We start from the raw sequence: 15,933 nt of genomic DNA, 5'->3' as shown, positions 1-15,933 counted from the left end.
AAAGAATAGTAGCATCCAATGAAAAAAAGAAGATATAAGGAAGAAATGAAGGATTCTGTTTCTGAATTACATGACTGGATAAGAAAGGGGAAGAGATTTGGGAACATGACATAGTGACTTACTTTTAAGACCTGTTGAGATTGGGGTTCCTGTGGGTCAGAAAAATATTTCTCAGAGACAGTAAGATATAAAGCTCTAGAGTCGAGGAAGTATGTTTGGATGGAAAGCCTGGAGAATTTGAGATTCACTAGTCTAAGTGAGACTTATGGGCACAAATTAGATTATTCATGGAGTTTGTGTTGAGTAAGAATGTGCAAGCATGAGGACAAAACGCTGAATAACACCAACTTTTCAGAGGTTGGTAGAAAAGAGAAGCCAAGCAGGGAAAAAAAGGCAACCAAAGGTGTAGGTGGGAAAAGCCAGCAAAAACAAATGTTATGAAAGCCAAGAAAATAAAGAGATTCAAGAAGCAAGGTATGTTTCATGATGTCAGATGTCCCAGAGAGGTAATGCAAGATAGTTCCACTTGTCTTTCTGAGAAATTATTTGACTTGTACATTCCCTTAGAGTCTAATACAGAGCTTATCACAGAGTAGATACAATATGTTTATTGAGTCATGCACTATACTGGATATCTTACCCTTAAACAGTTTGCAAACCAGTTGGGGGAATCAGGTACGTAAAAATGCAAACGGATGGCTAAGGCTGTTTGGTGAATGCCAAAGCAAGGGGACAGGTAGTATGTGCTGCAAAAGATCTAAGAGGCAGAATGGGTCATGGAAGACTGTGTTAATCAGGAAAGCCCTTACAAATGAGATAAGTCTTGATTCAGGGCCCGGAGTTTAGGTGAGATTGAGCTAGTCCCAAAAGGGGACTTTTCAAGTAGTGGCAGTAACAATGAACAAAAGTATAGGAAAATTAATACTTAAATTTATACTAAGTCTGGGTGGGACAGAATATCCAAGTAAAAGAGGCATTTTGCTATAGAACATGTTCGTTAAAAGTTGGAAAGCCTTAGAGATGATTTCATTCAATACTTCCGTTTTATGTAAAAGGAAATGACAACTGAGAGAGACTAAATTTATTTAAATTCATAAGCCTAGTCAATGCCAGAGCCAGTAGGAGATAAGAAAAGAATAGCAGATTAGTAATAGATCCTAAGGAGCCTTGAAACACAACCGTAAGTAAATAAATTAGAATTAACCTTGGAAACAAAGAGAAAGCATTGAAATTTGGGAAAAGGGGGGATTAAACATAAGATTAGCCAGCAGGCGATATGTAGAGGTGATACTGAAAATAGAGAATTTTGGTAACTGTCCAGCCCTTTTTTCACCTGGAGTTTCTCATCTGAACCACAGAACATGAAAATCAGTGACATTTTCTCTTCTTCCAAGGGTGGTATATAACTGGTACCCATCTAGATGTACAAGAGAGGGATTAATTCTTTACATACATATGGACATTAGGGCCCTAGGGCTTTAAGGGTTGCATTTGGCTGTCTTCTGGAATGCTGGTTAAGAAAGGTTGGCAGAAGATGAAAAGAGCATATGTGAAATACATTACAAAAAGAATTTGGTAACTGATAGTATGACTTTTATAAGGGAAGGAGAGTAATCAGTTATTTCTGTTATGAGCTGGGAAACTGAAAATATGCTGGGATCTCTAAAAGATATTGTTAAGAGTAGGGGAGTAGAAAGTCTAATTTGTAAAGAAGATAATTAGTTTAACATGACACTTTTTGAGGCAACCACAAAGAACAAAAGGAAAAATAGTATTTTTAATGTTTAGAGACCTCGAATAGTGGGAAAGTTAATTTTCCTACTGGTATTCCTATGGTTCTTATGGTTTGATTCTTTACAGATGGAGTTTTACTATATACCCAAGTTGAGCAAAAGTAACAATTTTGGTAATTTATGATTAATAAAATAGACTTAAGTATGTACACAAACCAATCAGTTTCCAATTACACAGGAATGGTAATACAGGAGAACGGTAGAAGCTTGCAGGAAAACCGTTCATTGCTAAAAGATTTGGTCCAGCATAAGATACGGCAATAACTATGACGACAAAATTGGCAGTTCTCTTTTTAGCTAAGAATCAATAGTTTCCTTTCACTAAGTGAAGATAAAAACTGAATTGGGTCCTAAGTTTGATTATGCATATTTAAGCATACTAGTGCTCATACTTTTTTTTTTTTTTCTTTTCATTCTTACTCCTGCAGAGTACTTCTTGGATTCTTTTCTGAATATTGTTTCTCTTGGGCTTATTGTGTTTTCCAGATGATGTTCAGAAGTGAGGTCTGAACCATCTGTGATCATTAATGATCCCAGGACAGTTTTTACTAGAAAGTTATGGCCCAATTCCAAACTGAGTAATTTTATTTTATAACTCTAGACTCCTTCTCCCTTTTCAGTTATAGAAATCCTCATTTCCTCCTCCATACTGTTTTCACTCAAGAGGTGTAAGGTACAAAGTTTAAGATGGAAGAAAGAATGTGTAAGCAAGGAAGTCTTGTCCTTAGGTTTTCTATACAGTTCTCCAGTTAATTGTCCATCATTATGGATGCACAAATCTGGCTGAGTTATCAAAAAGCTATCACCTTGTGTCTTTCAACCAAAGGCAATCAAAGCCCTGAGGCACACTGAATTAAGAGGATTATCGTGAAAGACTTTTTCAAATGAATATTTAATACCAACCTGAGTTCTCCAGAGTAACTTTCCCAGGTGATAGAGAAAACAATTTCCTTCTCTTTCATTAGGATAAACAAATCCCTGAGAGTTAAGGAAATATTGCAAATGGTGCATTTCAGAAAAAAAAAAAAAATGATGTTTGAATAAATCAAACTCCCAGTTTGGATTTTACTGAAGAAAGAATTGGTGTTTTTTAAGTAAGACAATATAATTCTCCCTTATGAAGTCTCTTAGTCCTTCCCACCTCTCAAATAAAATATTACTTTTTAAAATTGATTTAAAGAGAAAAGACCGAAATGCAATGTCCACGCAAAATATAACTCAGTGCTTATTCCTTTCCCCACTGGAATGTTAGTAAGAATCTGGACAACCAAAGTGGGCTACCCTCAGTACAACATGGACCTATAAATCTAGATGCAAGTTAATTCTTTAGAAACTGGGGAATTTTTATTTTTATTTATTTATTTTTGAGGCAGAGTCTCACTCTGTCACCCAAGCTGGAGTGCAGTGGTGTGATCCCAGCTCACTGCAGCTTATACCTCCCAGGCTGAAGCGATCCTTCTTCATCAGCCTTTAGAGTAGTTGGGACCACAGGTGTGCACCACCCACCCAGCTAATTCTTTGACTTTTTGCAGAAACAAGGTTTGGCTATGTTTTCCAAGCTGGTCTCAAACTCCTGAGTAATCTTCCAGTCTCACCCTCCCGAATTTCTGGGATTACAAACATGCGCCACTATATCCAGTCAATTTTTTTCTTTCTTTCCTTTTTAGGTAAATAATGAGAAAATTGCCTCTATTAAAATTTGTGTAGACCTGTCGAATACATCCTTTGGAAACAGCTGTTATCGGAACTAGTTTGGCCATTAAGAGGAATTTAATTCTCAGCTTATGTTCCAGGCAGATAAATTGGTTCTGGAATCAAAGCTAAGTAAGAATAGGAAGAGGATATGCATCCTCACAGGTTCTAGTCAAGCCTAGTTATGCTGACTAAGAAATTCTGCAGCCACTTAAGAAAAGCAACCGATTTCTGAGTTTGCTTAACCTTTGGAGATCATTTTGTGCATTATTTATTATTATTATTATTATTATTATTATTGAGACGGAGTCTTGCTCTGTCACCCAGGCTGGAGTGCAGTGTGGCGATCTCGGCTCACTACAAGCTCCGCCTCCCGGGTTCACGCCATTCTCCTGCCTCAGCCTCCAGAGTAGCTGGGACTACAGGCGCCCGCCACCGCGCCCGGCTATTTTTTTTTTTTTGTATTTTTAGTAGAGATGGGGTTTCATTGTGTTAGCCAGAATGGTCTCTATCTCCTGACCTCATGATCCACCCGCCTTGGCCTCCCAGGGTGCTGGGATTACAGGGCATGAGCCACCGCGCCCGGCCTGTTTATTTTTTTTTCTTTGCCTTATCTAGTTCTTTTATCTAGTCATGAATGAAAATATATTAGGGTCTTTCCAACTTTCATTTAAAAATAACATTTTTGAATAGTTATTGGAACTGGAATTATAAATAAAGGATGTAAGGCTAATTACCGATATTCTACATTTAGAGCAAACTGGTGCATATGGAGACAACAGCTCAATATTTTACAAAGTGCCAATTTGCTAAAAATAGATAAATGTGGTTATTATTGCTGGAATTAATTCAAGAACATTCAAAATGAGATGACTAATGTCAAGGAGTAGCATTTCTGTAATATAAATCCAATTGAGCTGTTTTACACCCATGACGGTCCAATCTTTTTGCAGAAACTAGATCTCACAACCTGAAAAAGAGATTTTACACCATTTCAAATTAGCAAGAATATATGGTAGCTAGTATTCCTCCCAGACAGGTGGCACCTGCCAGAGTTAAGCCTCAGGAGGATGGTGAAAACCCAGTGTCTGTCATCTCCACACTGAAACCAGTAGGGAGATTTGCTCTGGCCTTTCTTTTTTAGGTGTGTAAGCTCATAAGTTCAGTTATCTGTGTGGTTACTACTTCCTTTTAGAGCCATCAGTGACAATAACCCTACCAATAATATGTAATACAGACCAAATTGAAAATAACCAAAAGGAAAAATGAATAGTCCACCACATTTGAGATAAGTTCCTCCTGACTCGGGTAGCTAACCCACATGTGGACTATGTGGACATAGAGGTATATATGCAGAAGACTAATTCTCAACCAACTTACCCTCTCACTAGATTTACAAGTGTGGGCTTACCAAAATTGTCTCTAACCTATGTCACCCAGCCCTTTTTCCAATCAGAGATATTGGCCCTGTGGCAGTAACTAGGTGACCCAAGTAGAACCAATAAAATTCGTTCATCCTCATTCTGTCTCTCTCTGTCTCTCTCCCTGTCTCTCTCTCCCTTTGTCTGTCTCTTTCTTATCTCTCTTTCTCTCTCTCATCATTTAGAATTTAGAATTATAATGGGGGTTGTTAATAACTGAGTCTTTTTTTGATGTAGGGCCCTAGAAATAGTTTATGAATTCCTGTTATTGAAATTCTACCCTGGTTCCCATAGGCATGGTTGTTCAACTTATTAATTTCCTATGATCCCTACTTTTTTTTTTCCAGTGAATTCCTTTTATAGACTCTGAAAGTTGGTTTTGGATACTTGTTCTCAATCAAAAAACCCATATATAATAGAAGTAGTGTGTCCTGAGACAGAAGAAGAAAGAGGGAGTAAGGGATGTAGCTAGAGTGAAAGATTAAAGGTGATACTCACCGTTAACCAACTCTAAGTATAATTAAATAAATCATTATTTTCTTCTGGACACCGGTTTATTTTCAGATTTCTAGTTAACACACCTTTCTATTGCAGTCTACATGAGCCCTTTGTATACAAGTATTTTGGCAAAATATATACGATTCTAATTTTTTTATGCTAAACCTTGGGTTTCTAGGAAAAATAGAATCTCTTAGACTAATTTGATCCAGTTATTATACTTTAAAATATTTCTAAATGTTAGTCATATGTGCTTCCCCCAACCAAACTGTATCTACGTTTTCAGTCTCCCAACCAGCACTGCATTTTCTCTCCACTCTTCTGCCTGATTGGGCCCTCATGTGATGGATATGAGCACAGCATGGCTGGTCATCTAGTGCAGAGAACCCAGTGTGGAGGTGAAGTGGGGGTGGGTATAGAGGGGGAGGCAGCAAACTTAGCAAATGAAGAAGTAAAGAGATCTAAATGTGAGGAAAAGACGAAAACAGAGAAAGATAAAAAGAAAAACAGTGGGTATTTCTAATCATTTGAAGTAATCCTTGGGTCTTATAACACTTTGAGTATTGACTTATCTAAATTCTGTCACTGAAGTTTTCAAAGAAAATAATAAAGAGATACTATAGTCCCATCCATTAGCATGGTTAATATTTACTCTGAGCTGGGCGTGGTAGCTCACGCCTGTAATCCCAACACTTTGAGAGGCGAAGGTGGTGGATCACTTGAGCTCAGGAGTTCAAGACCACCCTGGACAACATGGTGAAACCTTGTCTCTACTAAAAATACAAAAATAAGCCAGGCGTGGTGGCATGCACCTGTAGTCCCAGCTACTTGACAGGCTGAGACAGGAAAATTGCTTGAACCTGGGAGATGGAGGTTACAGTGAGTCGAGATCACACCACTGCACTCCAGTCTGGATGACAACAAGACCCCGTCTTAAAAAAAAAAAAAAAATTTACTCTGTTGAGTATAGGAGTCAGGTAGAAATGGGGAATGTGTGTATTCTATACAGAGAGCAAGAGTATTCCTTGTTTGCTTAGAGCCATGAATACTTTAGTGTTTGATCTATGAAACTCCTTAATTAATAATAGCTTATATTTCAAAAACACATTGTTTGCAAAACACTTTTATTATAATCTCTTCATTTGAGACTCACACCAACCTACTTTTTTTTTTAAAAAAAATGGTAAGACAGGATTTGGAGGGTTCTTTTTATGTACCTACTACACAGATGAATAGACTAGTCTCAGAAAAGTTAAATTACTTACCCAACATCACATGACAAGCAATTGGCAGAACCAGGTCTAGAACCCAAGGAAAGGGTTTATTCCACTACAAAGACATGAAACAGGACATTAAACAAACAACATCTAAGAAAATAAGATCTGTAAATAATTAAGGATAGGAAATCTGGAAGATCACATTCCCATGCTAAACCTGAATGAAATGACTGCAAGTGTGTCTCTCTGATCTAAGCAAACAGGAGTGGGAACTGAACTTTGACTACATTCACCTTGTGAGGGGGACCAATAGAGCTGAACTTGCATTTACACAAAGCCCACTCTGAACAGGTAAACAGAAATGGTCGTCTGTCCCAAAACATCTCCCCTAATGACCCATCATGATGCTCCTACCCTTCCTACATTTATTCCTTCAACAAATATTTATTGAGAATCTAAGATGTGCCAGACATAGCTTAAAATACCTGTTTTGTCTATAAATACTTTTTAGAAAGTTTGAAGAAACAGACTTTTTCTTAAAGTTCTCCGTCCATAGCCTCACCCACTAAACACTAGCATGGACTGGTATTACTTAATCAGAAAAACTCTACCTAGGTCTGACAGGAGGAGAAAATAATAGAAAAACTCAATGCCAAAGAGATTGGGAGCAGTAAGCAAGATATCAAGTGAGGGTATGGCAATTGACAAATACTACTGAACCCTACCAGCTGAAGACAAACTTCACTTACAAATTATTTAGTCTTTCTGCTGTTCTCAAGGACATGCCAATTCAGTCAGAGAAAAAAATACACTACTTAGTGTCTGGCAAGAGTGTTTTCATGGAAAACAGTGGTTGTGATATGTTCCATGCTGGGTACAATAGGCCTACTTCAGAACCCAAGTCCCTTCAGTCTAAGCCTAAGAAAAATCCAATTCATCTGATATTAACATTCACTTAACAGTCATTTGAGGGACTACTTACCATTCACCCTCCCTGTACTTTCAATCATGATTTCTCTTTGTGAAATATTATTATGTGGATACTTCAGAGGGAAGAAAAGAAATCCAAATGAAGGTAAAATTAATTTTTGAGCACACACACCTAAGCACAGGCCAGCACTACATGCATTTAAAGAAAAAAAAAATCTTGCTACTCTTAGTTGATTTATTTCATGGATCACACAGATTGATTTACGGTCTATTTGTAATAGTTGTGAAGCAAAGCAGTGAGTGTAAGTACTTGAAGCCTCAAAGGAAGGGCACGTGAAGATCCAGGGTTGTGGTAACCAGAGAGGGTGGGGCTATAATGCTGGTTGTTGGATGAGGAGGACATGGAGGGAAGACAGTGCCAGCTATGAGAGCTCAGAGAAATATAGTCTATAAATGGGTTCATTTTGTAGCTGCTTTTATTAAAAACTGATGGCTGTCATGTCTATAAGTGAATAATAAGAATCACTAATGATCAGTTCCACTTTAAAATTTCATGCCAAGACATTTTTAAAAAAAAATCTCCTAGTGATTCTATCCACTTAGATATGCTATAGCTTGTGAAAATACTATAAACCTGGTTCCATATTGATTTAGCAAACTGGTTATTCATGGTTAACATGAGCTATTTTATGTACCATGTATTATGGTAGAGATAAAACAGTAATTATGTTTTCATCCTTTTCCCCAAGAAGCTAACAGTGTGGACCCCAGTATGTGAAAAATAAATGTCAAATAGTGCAATAAGTGATAATAGAGATAGTACAAAATACAGCATGAGCAAAAAGAAGGTAGAAGAAAACTTAATTAGGAAGGTTAAGAATGGCGTCAAAGAGCTAACTCTTACAGGGAAAGTGGGAATATTTCAGGTGGAGAGGGAAGTATAATGTGGGCAGAGAGTAGAGTACAAGCGATGGCACCAAGGCCTGAAATCTTGGCGTGGTATCATCAGGTGAAAAAACAAAAAAGGCAAGGGTGGGGGTTGGAGTTTGGCACTAGAAAAGCAGGCAAAACTAGATTGTGTCATTCATGCTGAAGAGTTTATATTTTAACAAGGAAAATAACAAAACCAGATTTGCATCGTGTAAAGATAGCTGCGGTGTTATTTGCAAGGTAAACTAAAGAACAATGTGGTGGTAGAACTCCATGTAGAAAGTTATTGCTTTTGTCTAGATGAGTAGTCATGAAAAGTCTGAGCCAGGTTATTTATATAAACGGGGTAGAAAAGCAGAGGATTTATTCAATCTTTTAAACAAGAATCAAAGGATTTAGAAACGGATATAGGAGTTGAAATAAAATACATTCAGTATTACTCTCAGGTTCCTAGAGCTCTGAGGCTGGATGGACAGTGTCGGAGCAATAAGTGTAGTGAGGAAGATCAAGTGTGATACAAAACAGAAGACACAGGTTTGGTTTTGTTCCTAATAAACTTGAGTGTCTCTGAAATGAAGCACTTAGACCAAGATAACTGTGGATCAGAAGCTAAAAACAGGTATCTGGTCTACAGATCTGGAAATCACACAGGTGGCTAAAGATTTGGACGTAGATGACATGATGAGATCACCTAGGATTCGTGAGTCAAATGGGAGGAGTGGAATGAATCAAGATTATGATCCAGGAGATCCTAGATTTGGGGAGGTGGGTGAAGAGAGCAAGAGAAGCCTATAAGGAGACTGAGCAGGGTCTTATCTGAGAGGGAGAATAAGGAGAGCTATTCATATCATGCAGGCCCAGTAAGGGGACAGTTTCAGGAAGAGGGATGGCCGACAACACAAAATGCCAAAGAGACATTAAATAAGATGTGCAATGAAGGGTCACTGGATGTGGCATCCTTTCAGAATATGTTTTTCAGTGAAATTATGAAAACCAAAGCCAAATTAAACTAGAAGGAATAGTGAATGGGGAGTGAACAAGAGGAGAAACTGAGGGTGGAGAGTACTTGGAACTTTGTTCTAAAGGGAGAGTGAGAGCACTATAGAGATGGGGACATAGAGTCAGGAGAGGATCTTTTAAGATAGATGAGGCAAAAGCATATTCATAAGCTGTAAGGAAAGGAGCCAGTGCAGCACAAGAAGATGAAATCTCAAGAGAGAGCAGGGCATGAAGGAGTGGGGTTCTAGGGAAAACACGGCGTGGGGAGGAGCAACAGCACAAGCAGAAGGCTCAACTAAGACTCGAAGGAACTCATCTCTAACAGAGAAAAGTAGACATAGCAGGCACTGGATCATCCTGCAAAACTGGGGGCGCTAAGACAAGCCTCACACTGCAAAACTTGGGGAGAAAAAATTTCTTATATTGATCTTTGTTTTCACATCAAGTATGTTTAAGCCCTACAAAAATCCTTAAGCTAAGCAAGGTGTTCATGTGTGTTTGGTTTTTGGTTTTACTCTTCATTCTACAGAAGGAAACTGAAGCCCAAGGTGATGTGATTCATTCAAATCACAGTCAGTAGGTGGCCTCCACTAAGGACTCACAGTATAATATTCTTCCCAACACTTCTGAAAATGTTATGAAGATTTATTACAAAGGTACAAAAGCAACCTGACCACACTTCAGAAATTCAAAAGGGAGAATTCCTGCATGCAATCACTTCTTTGGTTTGCAACAGCCACTGCTTGGTTGCCCTAATGCCTTTATTAATACTAATAGGGAAGTGAATAGTTAAATGCTGCTGTATCTTCTCTTGAGATGACCTGGTTATGTGCATTCTTTGAACTATTAATAGAAGAAGACTTGTCTTACTTTATCAATATGATTGGTTAATATGTATGCTCTATTCTTGCCTGAAAGAACACCAGTACGCTTCCTTATGGGGCCAGGTAAAAGTCTGAAGTCTGTGGATTAATTCAGCCCCAGGCATAACACTGGCAATTTCACTGACAGAGGCAGAGGAGACCCCAAACCACTCTCCCTCTCAGTGAACAGGAGTACTGCCCTTTAGCGTGAAACATCAAAGGAGGGTTCTGTAGTTTTGCCAGCTCAGCAAGAAAGAAAATTAACTCTGCATTTTCTTATTCCAGTTGCCTCAGCATGGGTTGGTAGGGGAGGGGGTGGGGAAAGAGAGTTACACAGACTCTGTCAGCAGGAGAGATCAGGGCTCATTGTGTATGCACCCTGGCCTGGGTTAGAAGGAATTATAGAGTCACCAGAAATGAACACTTTCTAGACTCACCATGAATTTTCTAAGGTTCTCTGCAAGTCCAGATAGTTTGGCAAAAAAAAAAAAAAAAAAGAAGAAGAAGAAAGAAAGAAAGAGAGAGAGAGAGAGAGAAAGAAAGGAAATGCCCTTCAAATGTTTTTTCTGTTTAAATTTGGAAACCTGTGGTGAAAATCACTATTTAAAAAAAAAAAAAAAAAGAACGAGAAGCTTCAATTATATTAAATAAAATGGTTCAGTTTAATTAATTCACTAAGTCCCTGGGTGACACTGGGTGTGGCTCAGAGAGATTTGGGAGGAATCCAATTTATCACTAGGAAGAATCGCCTGCACCAAGCAGCAAGGCAGCATCCTTCCATACCTTCCCAACACTGCAAGGAAAAGGCACAGAGAGGTCAGAATTCTAAACCACAGATCACACTCTCAGAGATAAGATTTATTTGTTGCATAAGGGAAAAAGCAGATGTTGGCATGGATGGGGGGCTGGGGAGTAGAGGGACTACTTGCTTGCATGAAATTCTTTACACTTCAATTACAAACTAAAGTCATTATTTTTCAACAAAAGAAACACCTCATAGTTTTCTTGCTTTGTAGACATAGCTCACACCTTGCCAAGTTTTTAATCATCTGCAATACACGTGGCAATTAAGCTATTTAAAGTAAACCCCAAGATATTTGAATATCATAAGGCAATACAATCTTAGGGATTCTTTTATTTTATTCCTCCTTTGCCCACTCCTTTAGCATATTCTCATCTCTACCCCATTCTTATTCTCTTCTTCCTGCTATAATAATCTCTAGTGATAACTAATGGCTAATATAGATCATTTATGCTTTCTTCTCACCCACTGGCAATGTATTCCAACTTAGAAATCCAAGGTTGCTTCTTTATGCCGCTCAAGTGGAAGAGGAAGGAAGTGCAAGCCCTTCAGCCCCCTCCCACGTTTCTGCTGGATTTTATGGGTGTGGCAGAGCTTAGACCTTTGCAGGTTTTTGCCCTTGTTTTATTCCCTCTTAAGTACTAAGATGATGAATAGATGCCAGCAGAAGGATGGACACCACTGGATTTTGTCTTAAATGATATAGAGTTTCATCCACAAGCAGGCAACCTGCATGAGACTTAAATACTCATGCTACATAAATGCCAGTGAGTGTAGTGTGAGCCCACGCCCTGAATACACCATTTCCTGTAGTCTGATTGAATGGTATCCTAAATACTGGCTAATGTGAATGATACACAACAGTGGTATATAAGAGACATGAGCATTTCACACAGAAGTACACATTTATAAAATGCATGAGCAAAACAGGACAATTTCTATACCTTTAATTTTCTCTTGAATCTAAATGATGCTAAAACACAGGGAGGCATGTGGAAACCACACTTACACATGCAACTGTAGCATATGAAGTATGTGGATGCTGTATGCATTTACATGAGAATTTCTGCAACTCTAAACACACAATTTCATCTTCATCACTTTGCATATCAGAGTAAATGCTTGAGGCTGTTGCTGAGATAGAGCCCCAGGGAAGGCAGTTGTCTTCATTTTGGGAAGGGAATTCCTTTAGCCCTAATTCCTTTTCTAAAAATCATACATGATTTCCTTTATTAAAGGAGATGTATGTATACTCGCATGTGTACACATAGGGTGAGAACAAATTTTGAACCTGAATATTTTTCTTTCCAAAATCAAAGCTTTTTAAGTGGATAGCTTTGGCTTACTTAGTGCTCTACCTTCCTAAATTTTATTTCCCCAGCTCACCAGTGAAATAACCTCAGGACTTTTCTTTGACAGTGTTCTTAACCCAGACACCTGTATTTATTACATTTATATATTAAAATGAAGGAGGACACGGAAAGAAAATGCTCTGGTTTGATAAAATGAGCCAATGGAAGCATCAATCTCTGTAACCATAGGGCAGTTTCAGGAGATGCTGCAAATACTCTCCGCCACTCAATCCCCCACTATCCGACATTTCCCCCAAATAGCCCCACACAATCCAGGATGTCTGCTACTTTATTTATTTATTTATTTATTTATTTATTTATTTATTTATTTATTTATTTATGCCAAACCTCTACTCCCATTGCTCTGACATTCTGCTCATTCTGCTTCAGTCTCCCTTCCTCTTCCTGCTCCTTCTCCTTCATCCTCACTCCCCACCCTTCCTTCCAGGGCGCTGGCTAAATGTGCTAAGCTGGCAGGCTGTTTCTTCTCCACTCTCTTCCACCCCCTTCGGATTCAGAGAGTATTACAAATTGCCCAATTTCCAATACCTGCACTGGAAATTATACCCAAATTCCATCTCTTGCACCCCACCCCTAAGGCAATCAGTCTGCAAAGGGCTTCTTTGACCAAGATTGCCCCCACCACACCCCCACCCCCACCACAGTCAAGCACACGCACACACTCACCCATATCCCACACCCATTTTTCTCCTTAACCTTCGCCAAAATCACTCAAATGCATTCCAACAAATGTTTGAAAGCTTCTTTTGGAGACTGTCATGGCATGGTCGGTTGCTGCGGAATACCACACTCGTCATTCCTTCCCACTCTCACCCCAGTCAAGTTTCTAAAATGTCTTTCAAGAAATAAGCGAGCAATTGAAATGGCTGTAAAACCTGGGCAGTGGGGGAGGGAAGGAGGGGCTCTGATTCTTGCTAATCTTGGATGTGTCCCTCTTCCTGATGAAAATGAGTCACCATACTTATTATCCAGGATGTTAGCCTGTCTCTGGTCACTGACAATCCCAGGAAAGCAGCAAGGGAAGGGGAGAAGAGAAAAGACCTGGTTTCCAACAGGTAACACCCGGCTGTCTTTCCCATCCCATCGGAGCTCCTAGGGGCGTGGTCCACCCTCTCCTCCGACCAGCTGGTGCACAATCGGCTGCTGATCTTAAGGAAGGGGATTTTCCCCTTCTGCATGGCCAATTTCTCCCCCAGCCCCAGTTGTCTTGGCTTCTCTTAAAAAAAAAAAAAATCTATCAAATCATAGTTTCATTCATTCATTGAAAAATAAATAAATACATAAATAAGACCTGCACGTTTTTCCATAAATACCTGCGCCCCTTCGAAGCTCATGCATGTACGAAATAAGGCATCTTCCGCAGCACATGTGAGAAAATTGTATGACAGAGAGGTAATACTCAGTCCTGCATATTATTTCCTCAACCCTGCTTTTTGCAAATAATATAAAGAATTGCCTCCCCATCTTGTGGGTAGAGCCCACATCATCTCCCCCACACCCCTTTCTACGTCCACACCCTCAAGACCAGAGACCTCAAACGCTGAGCATTCACTAATAAGCAAAAAAAAAAAAAAAAAATTTCTAGCCAAACAGGCATATTTTTTCTACCCTCACCCTAATTAGTAGCAGCATTCCAAAACCAGAGCATGAAAGACAGAAAAGAATAAAAGCTGGGATGCAACCATCAGTTACCATATGCTAAGGAAGCGCGAGCACCATGGCCAGAGCAGAAGCAGTAAAAAAATTGTTTGCCTTTACAGGGAAATACTGTACTCTGGTTATTCCACAACAGCAAGAAGTAAAAAATCTTTAGCTCTACCTGTTTGGTTCTTCTCATACAGCACAGCATGGTTGTCTCGTCCCTTGCCTTCTTCCTGCCTTCTCTCCTTTCCTTCTCTCTCTTTCTTATTCCCCCCCTCTCCACCTCTTTTCTGCTCGCTTGCTCACTCGCTCTCTCGCGCTAGCGCGCTCTCTCTCCCTCCCTCCCTCTCTCTCCCTCACACACACCAGGGCAGTTAGCAGCAACTGTAAGGTCCACAGCTATTGCTCATCGCACATGCTCGCTCTCTCTCTCTAGCGCGCTCTCTCTCTCTGGTGCTCTCTCTCCGCTGTCCTCTCTTCTCTTCCCTCTCTTCTCCTTTTTTCTCCTTCCCCCCAGTATCTGTCTATCTGTCTTTTTCTTCCCTCTCTCTCTGTCTCTTTCTCGGAATTGTTCGCTAGCCTTCAGTGACTAATCACTTCCCCCAGCCCCTACCCCCATTCTAGACAGTCACCCCCTCCCAGTCCCCTGCCAGCCTCATGAATATTTAAACACCTCCAATCTGGACCCAATTACCCACCGACTTTTCCACTGCATTGAGAGGGTAATGGGGTGGGGGCAGAGAAGGATATTCCAGTCAATCCAGGAGATATGATAGAGCATGTTTTAGGGAAGAGGGGCTTGAGGAATCCTTGTATTTCTTTAAGAACTCTTCTCCTCTTTTCCTAGTATTATAAAAGCAAAGAACAACTATTTCTAAAGAGGAATTGCAGTCAGTCCTATACGATATAAGTCATATCTGCCATTACATTTTATGCATAGTTAATAATTGTGGAGGTTAATTTCCCTGAAAAAATGAAATAAGATGTAACTATCATACACTGTTTATATATTCTTCTCAGTATACATATAACCTGAAATAAATACAAAGCTTAGATATGCACAAGCATATTTTATGTATGTTCCAATATCCTGGAAAAAATCCACATAAATATATTGCATTTTAAACATTCTATGTACTTGAGCTCAGAAATAATAAATAATGTTTAAGAATTGGAATCCATATCTAAAATCACATGGTAGTTTTTTTTTTTTTCTTAATGTGCATATACCTGTTTGTAAACTGTGGTTTCTTCTAATTTTACTGAAAAACCTGAGCACATTGAAACAGGTCTGTGTAATATTGATGGTGATCAAAATGATATTTTACAATGTGGGCATGATAGATTAAAGTGAATTCATCTGAGATGAGAAGAAACGATATGTCATGAAGCCTACTTCTTGAATTCCTTCTATGGCCTTTCATAATTTTGGGGGAGGAACATGTGACTCTTAAAGTGTGTATAGCACAATTTTTAGTTATTTATTGTTGAATGAGTTTGAGTGTGTTACTGAAGCACTTTGCACCTAATTTTCTCATCTTGAAAATGGAGATAATAATGCAAACCTTGCCAACGTGTTTTGAGGACTAAATGATATAACGCATGCAAAGCACAACAGAGTCTCTCTGAGTGTATAGGAGATTTACTCCAGAGACTGTACTTTTCTGAAACTCGGGTGACATTTGCAAGTGAATATCTCAAAGAAGTTTTAAAACTATTTCTTGTTGTTCATTAGTGATGACAAGTACCCCTAATTAAACAGCTCTTATTCTTC

The 15,933-nt window shown here is 39.1% G+C and overlaps 1 protein-coding gene across 2 annotated transcripts in view; it reads right to left on the bottom strand.

The window, feature by feature from the left end:
* Positions 1-14,758, bottom strand: part of GAP43 (growth associated protein 43) — a 99,928-nt gene extending 85,170 nt beyond the window's left edge. The window contains exon 1 of one of the 2 annotated variants that reach the window (XM_011940606.1): positions 14,338-14,758. In XM_011940606.1, the coding sequence (XP_011795996.1) occupies positions 14,338-14,367 (30 nt within the window). In that variant the 5' untranslated portion in view covers positions 14,368-14,758. The remainder of the gene's footprint in view (positions 1-14,337) is intronic. The other variant, XM_011940605.1, reaches the window with a different exon arrangement.
* Positions 14,759-15,933: the final 1,175 nt, after the last annotated feature.

This window comes from Colobus angolensis, unplaced genomic scaffold (genome assembly GCF_000951035.1).
Source record: "Colobus angolensis palliatus isolate OR3802 unplaced genomic scaffold, Cang.pa_1.0 Scaffold190, whole genome shotgun sequence".
In the NCBI taxonomy this organism is placed as follows: Eukaryota; Metazoa; Chordata; class Mammalia; order Primates; family Cercopithecidae; genus Colobus; species Colobus angolensis.
Note: the sequence above shows the minus strand (reverse complement) of the source record. Positions and strands in the feature narration are given on the sequence as shown.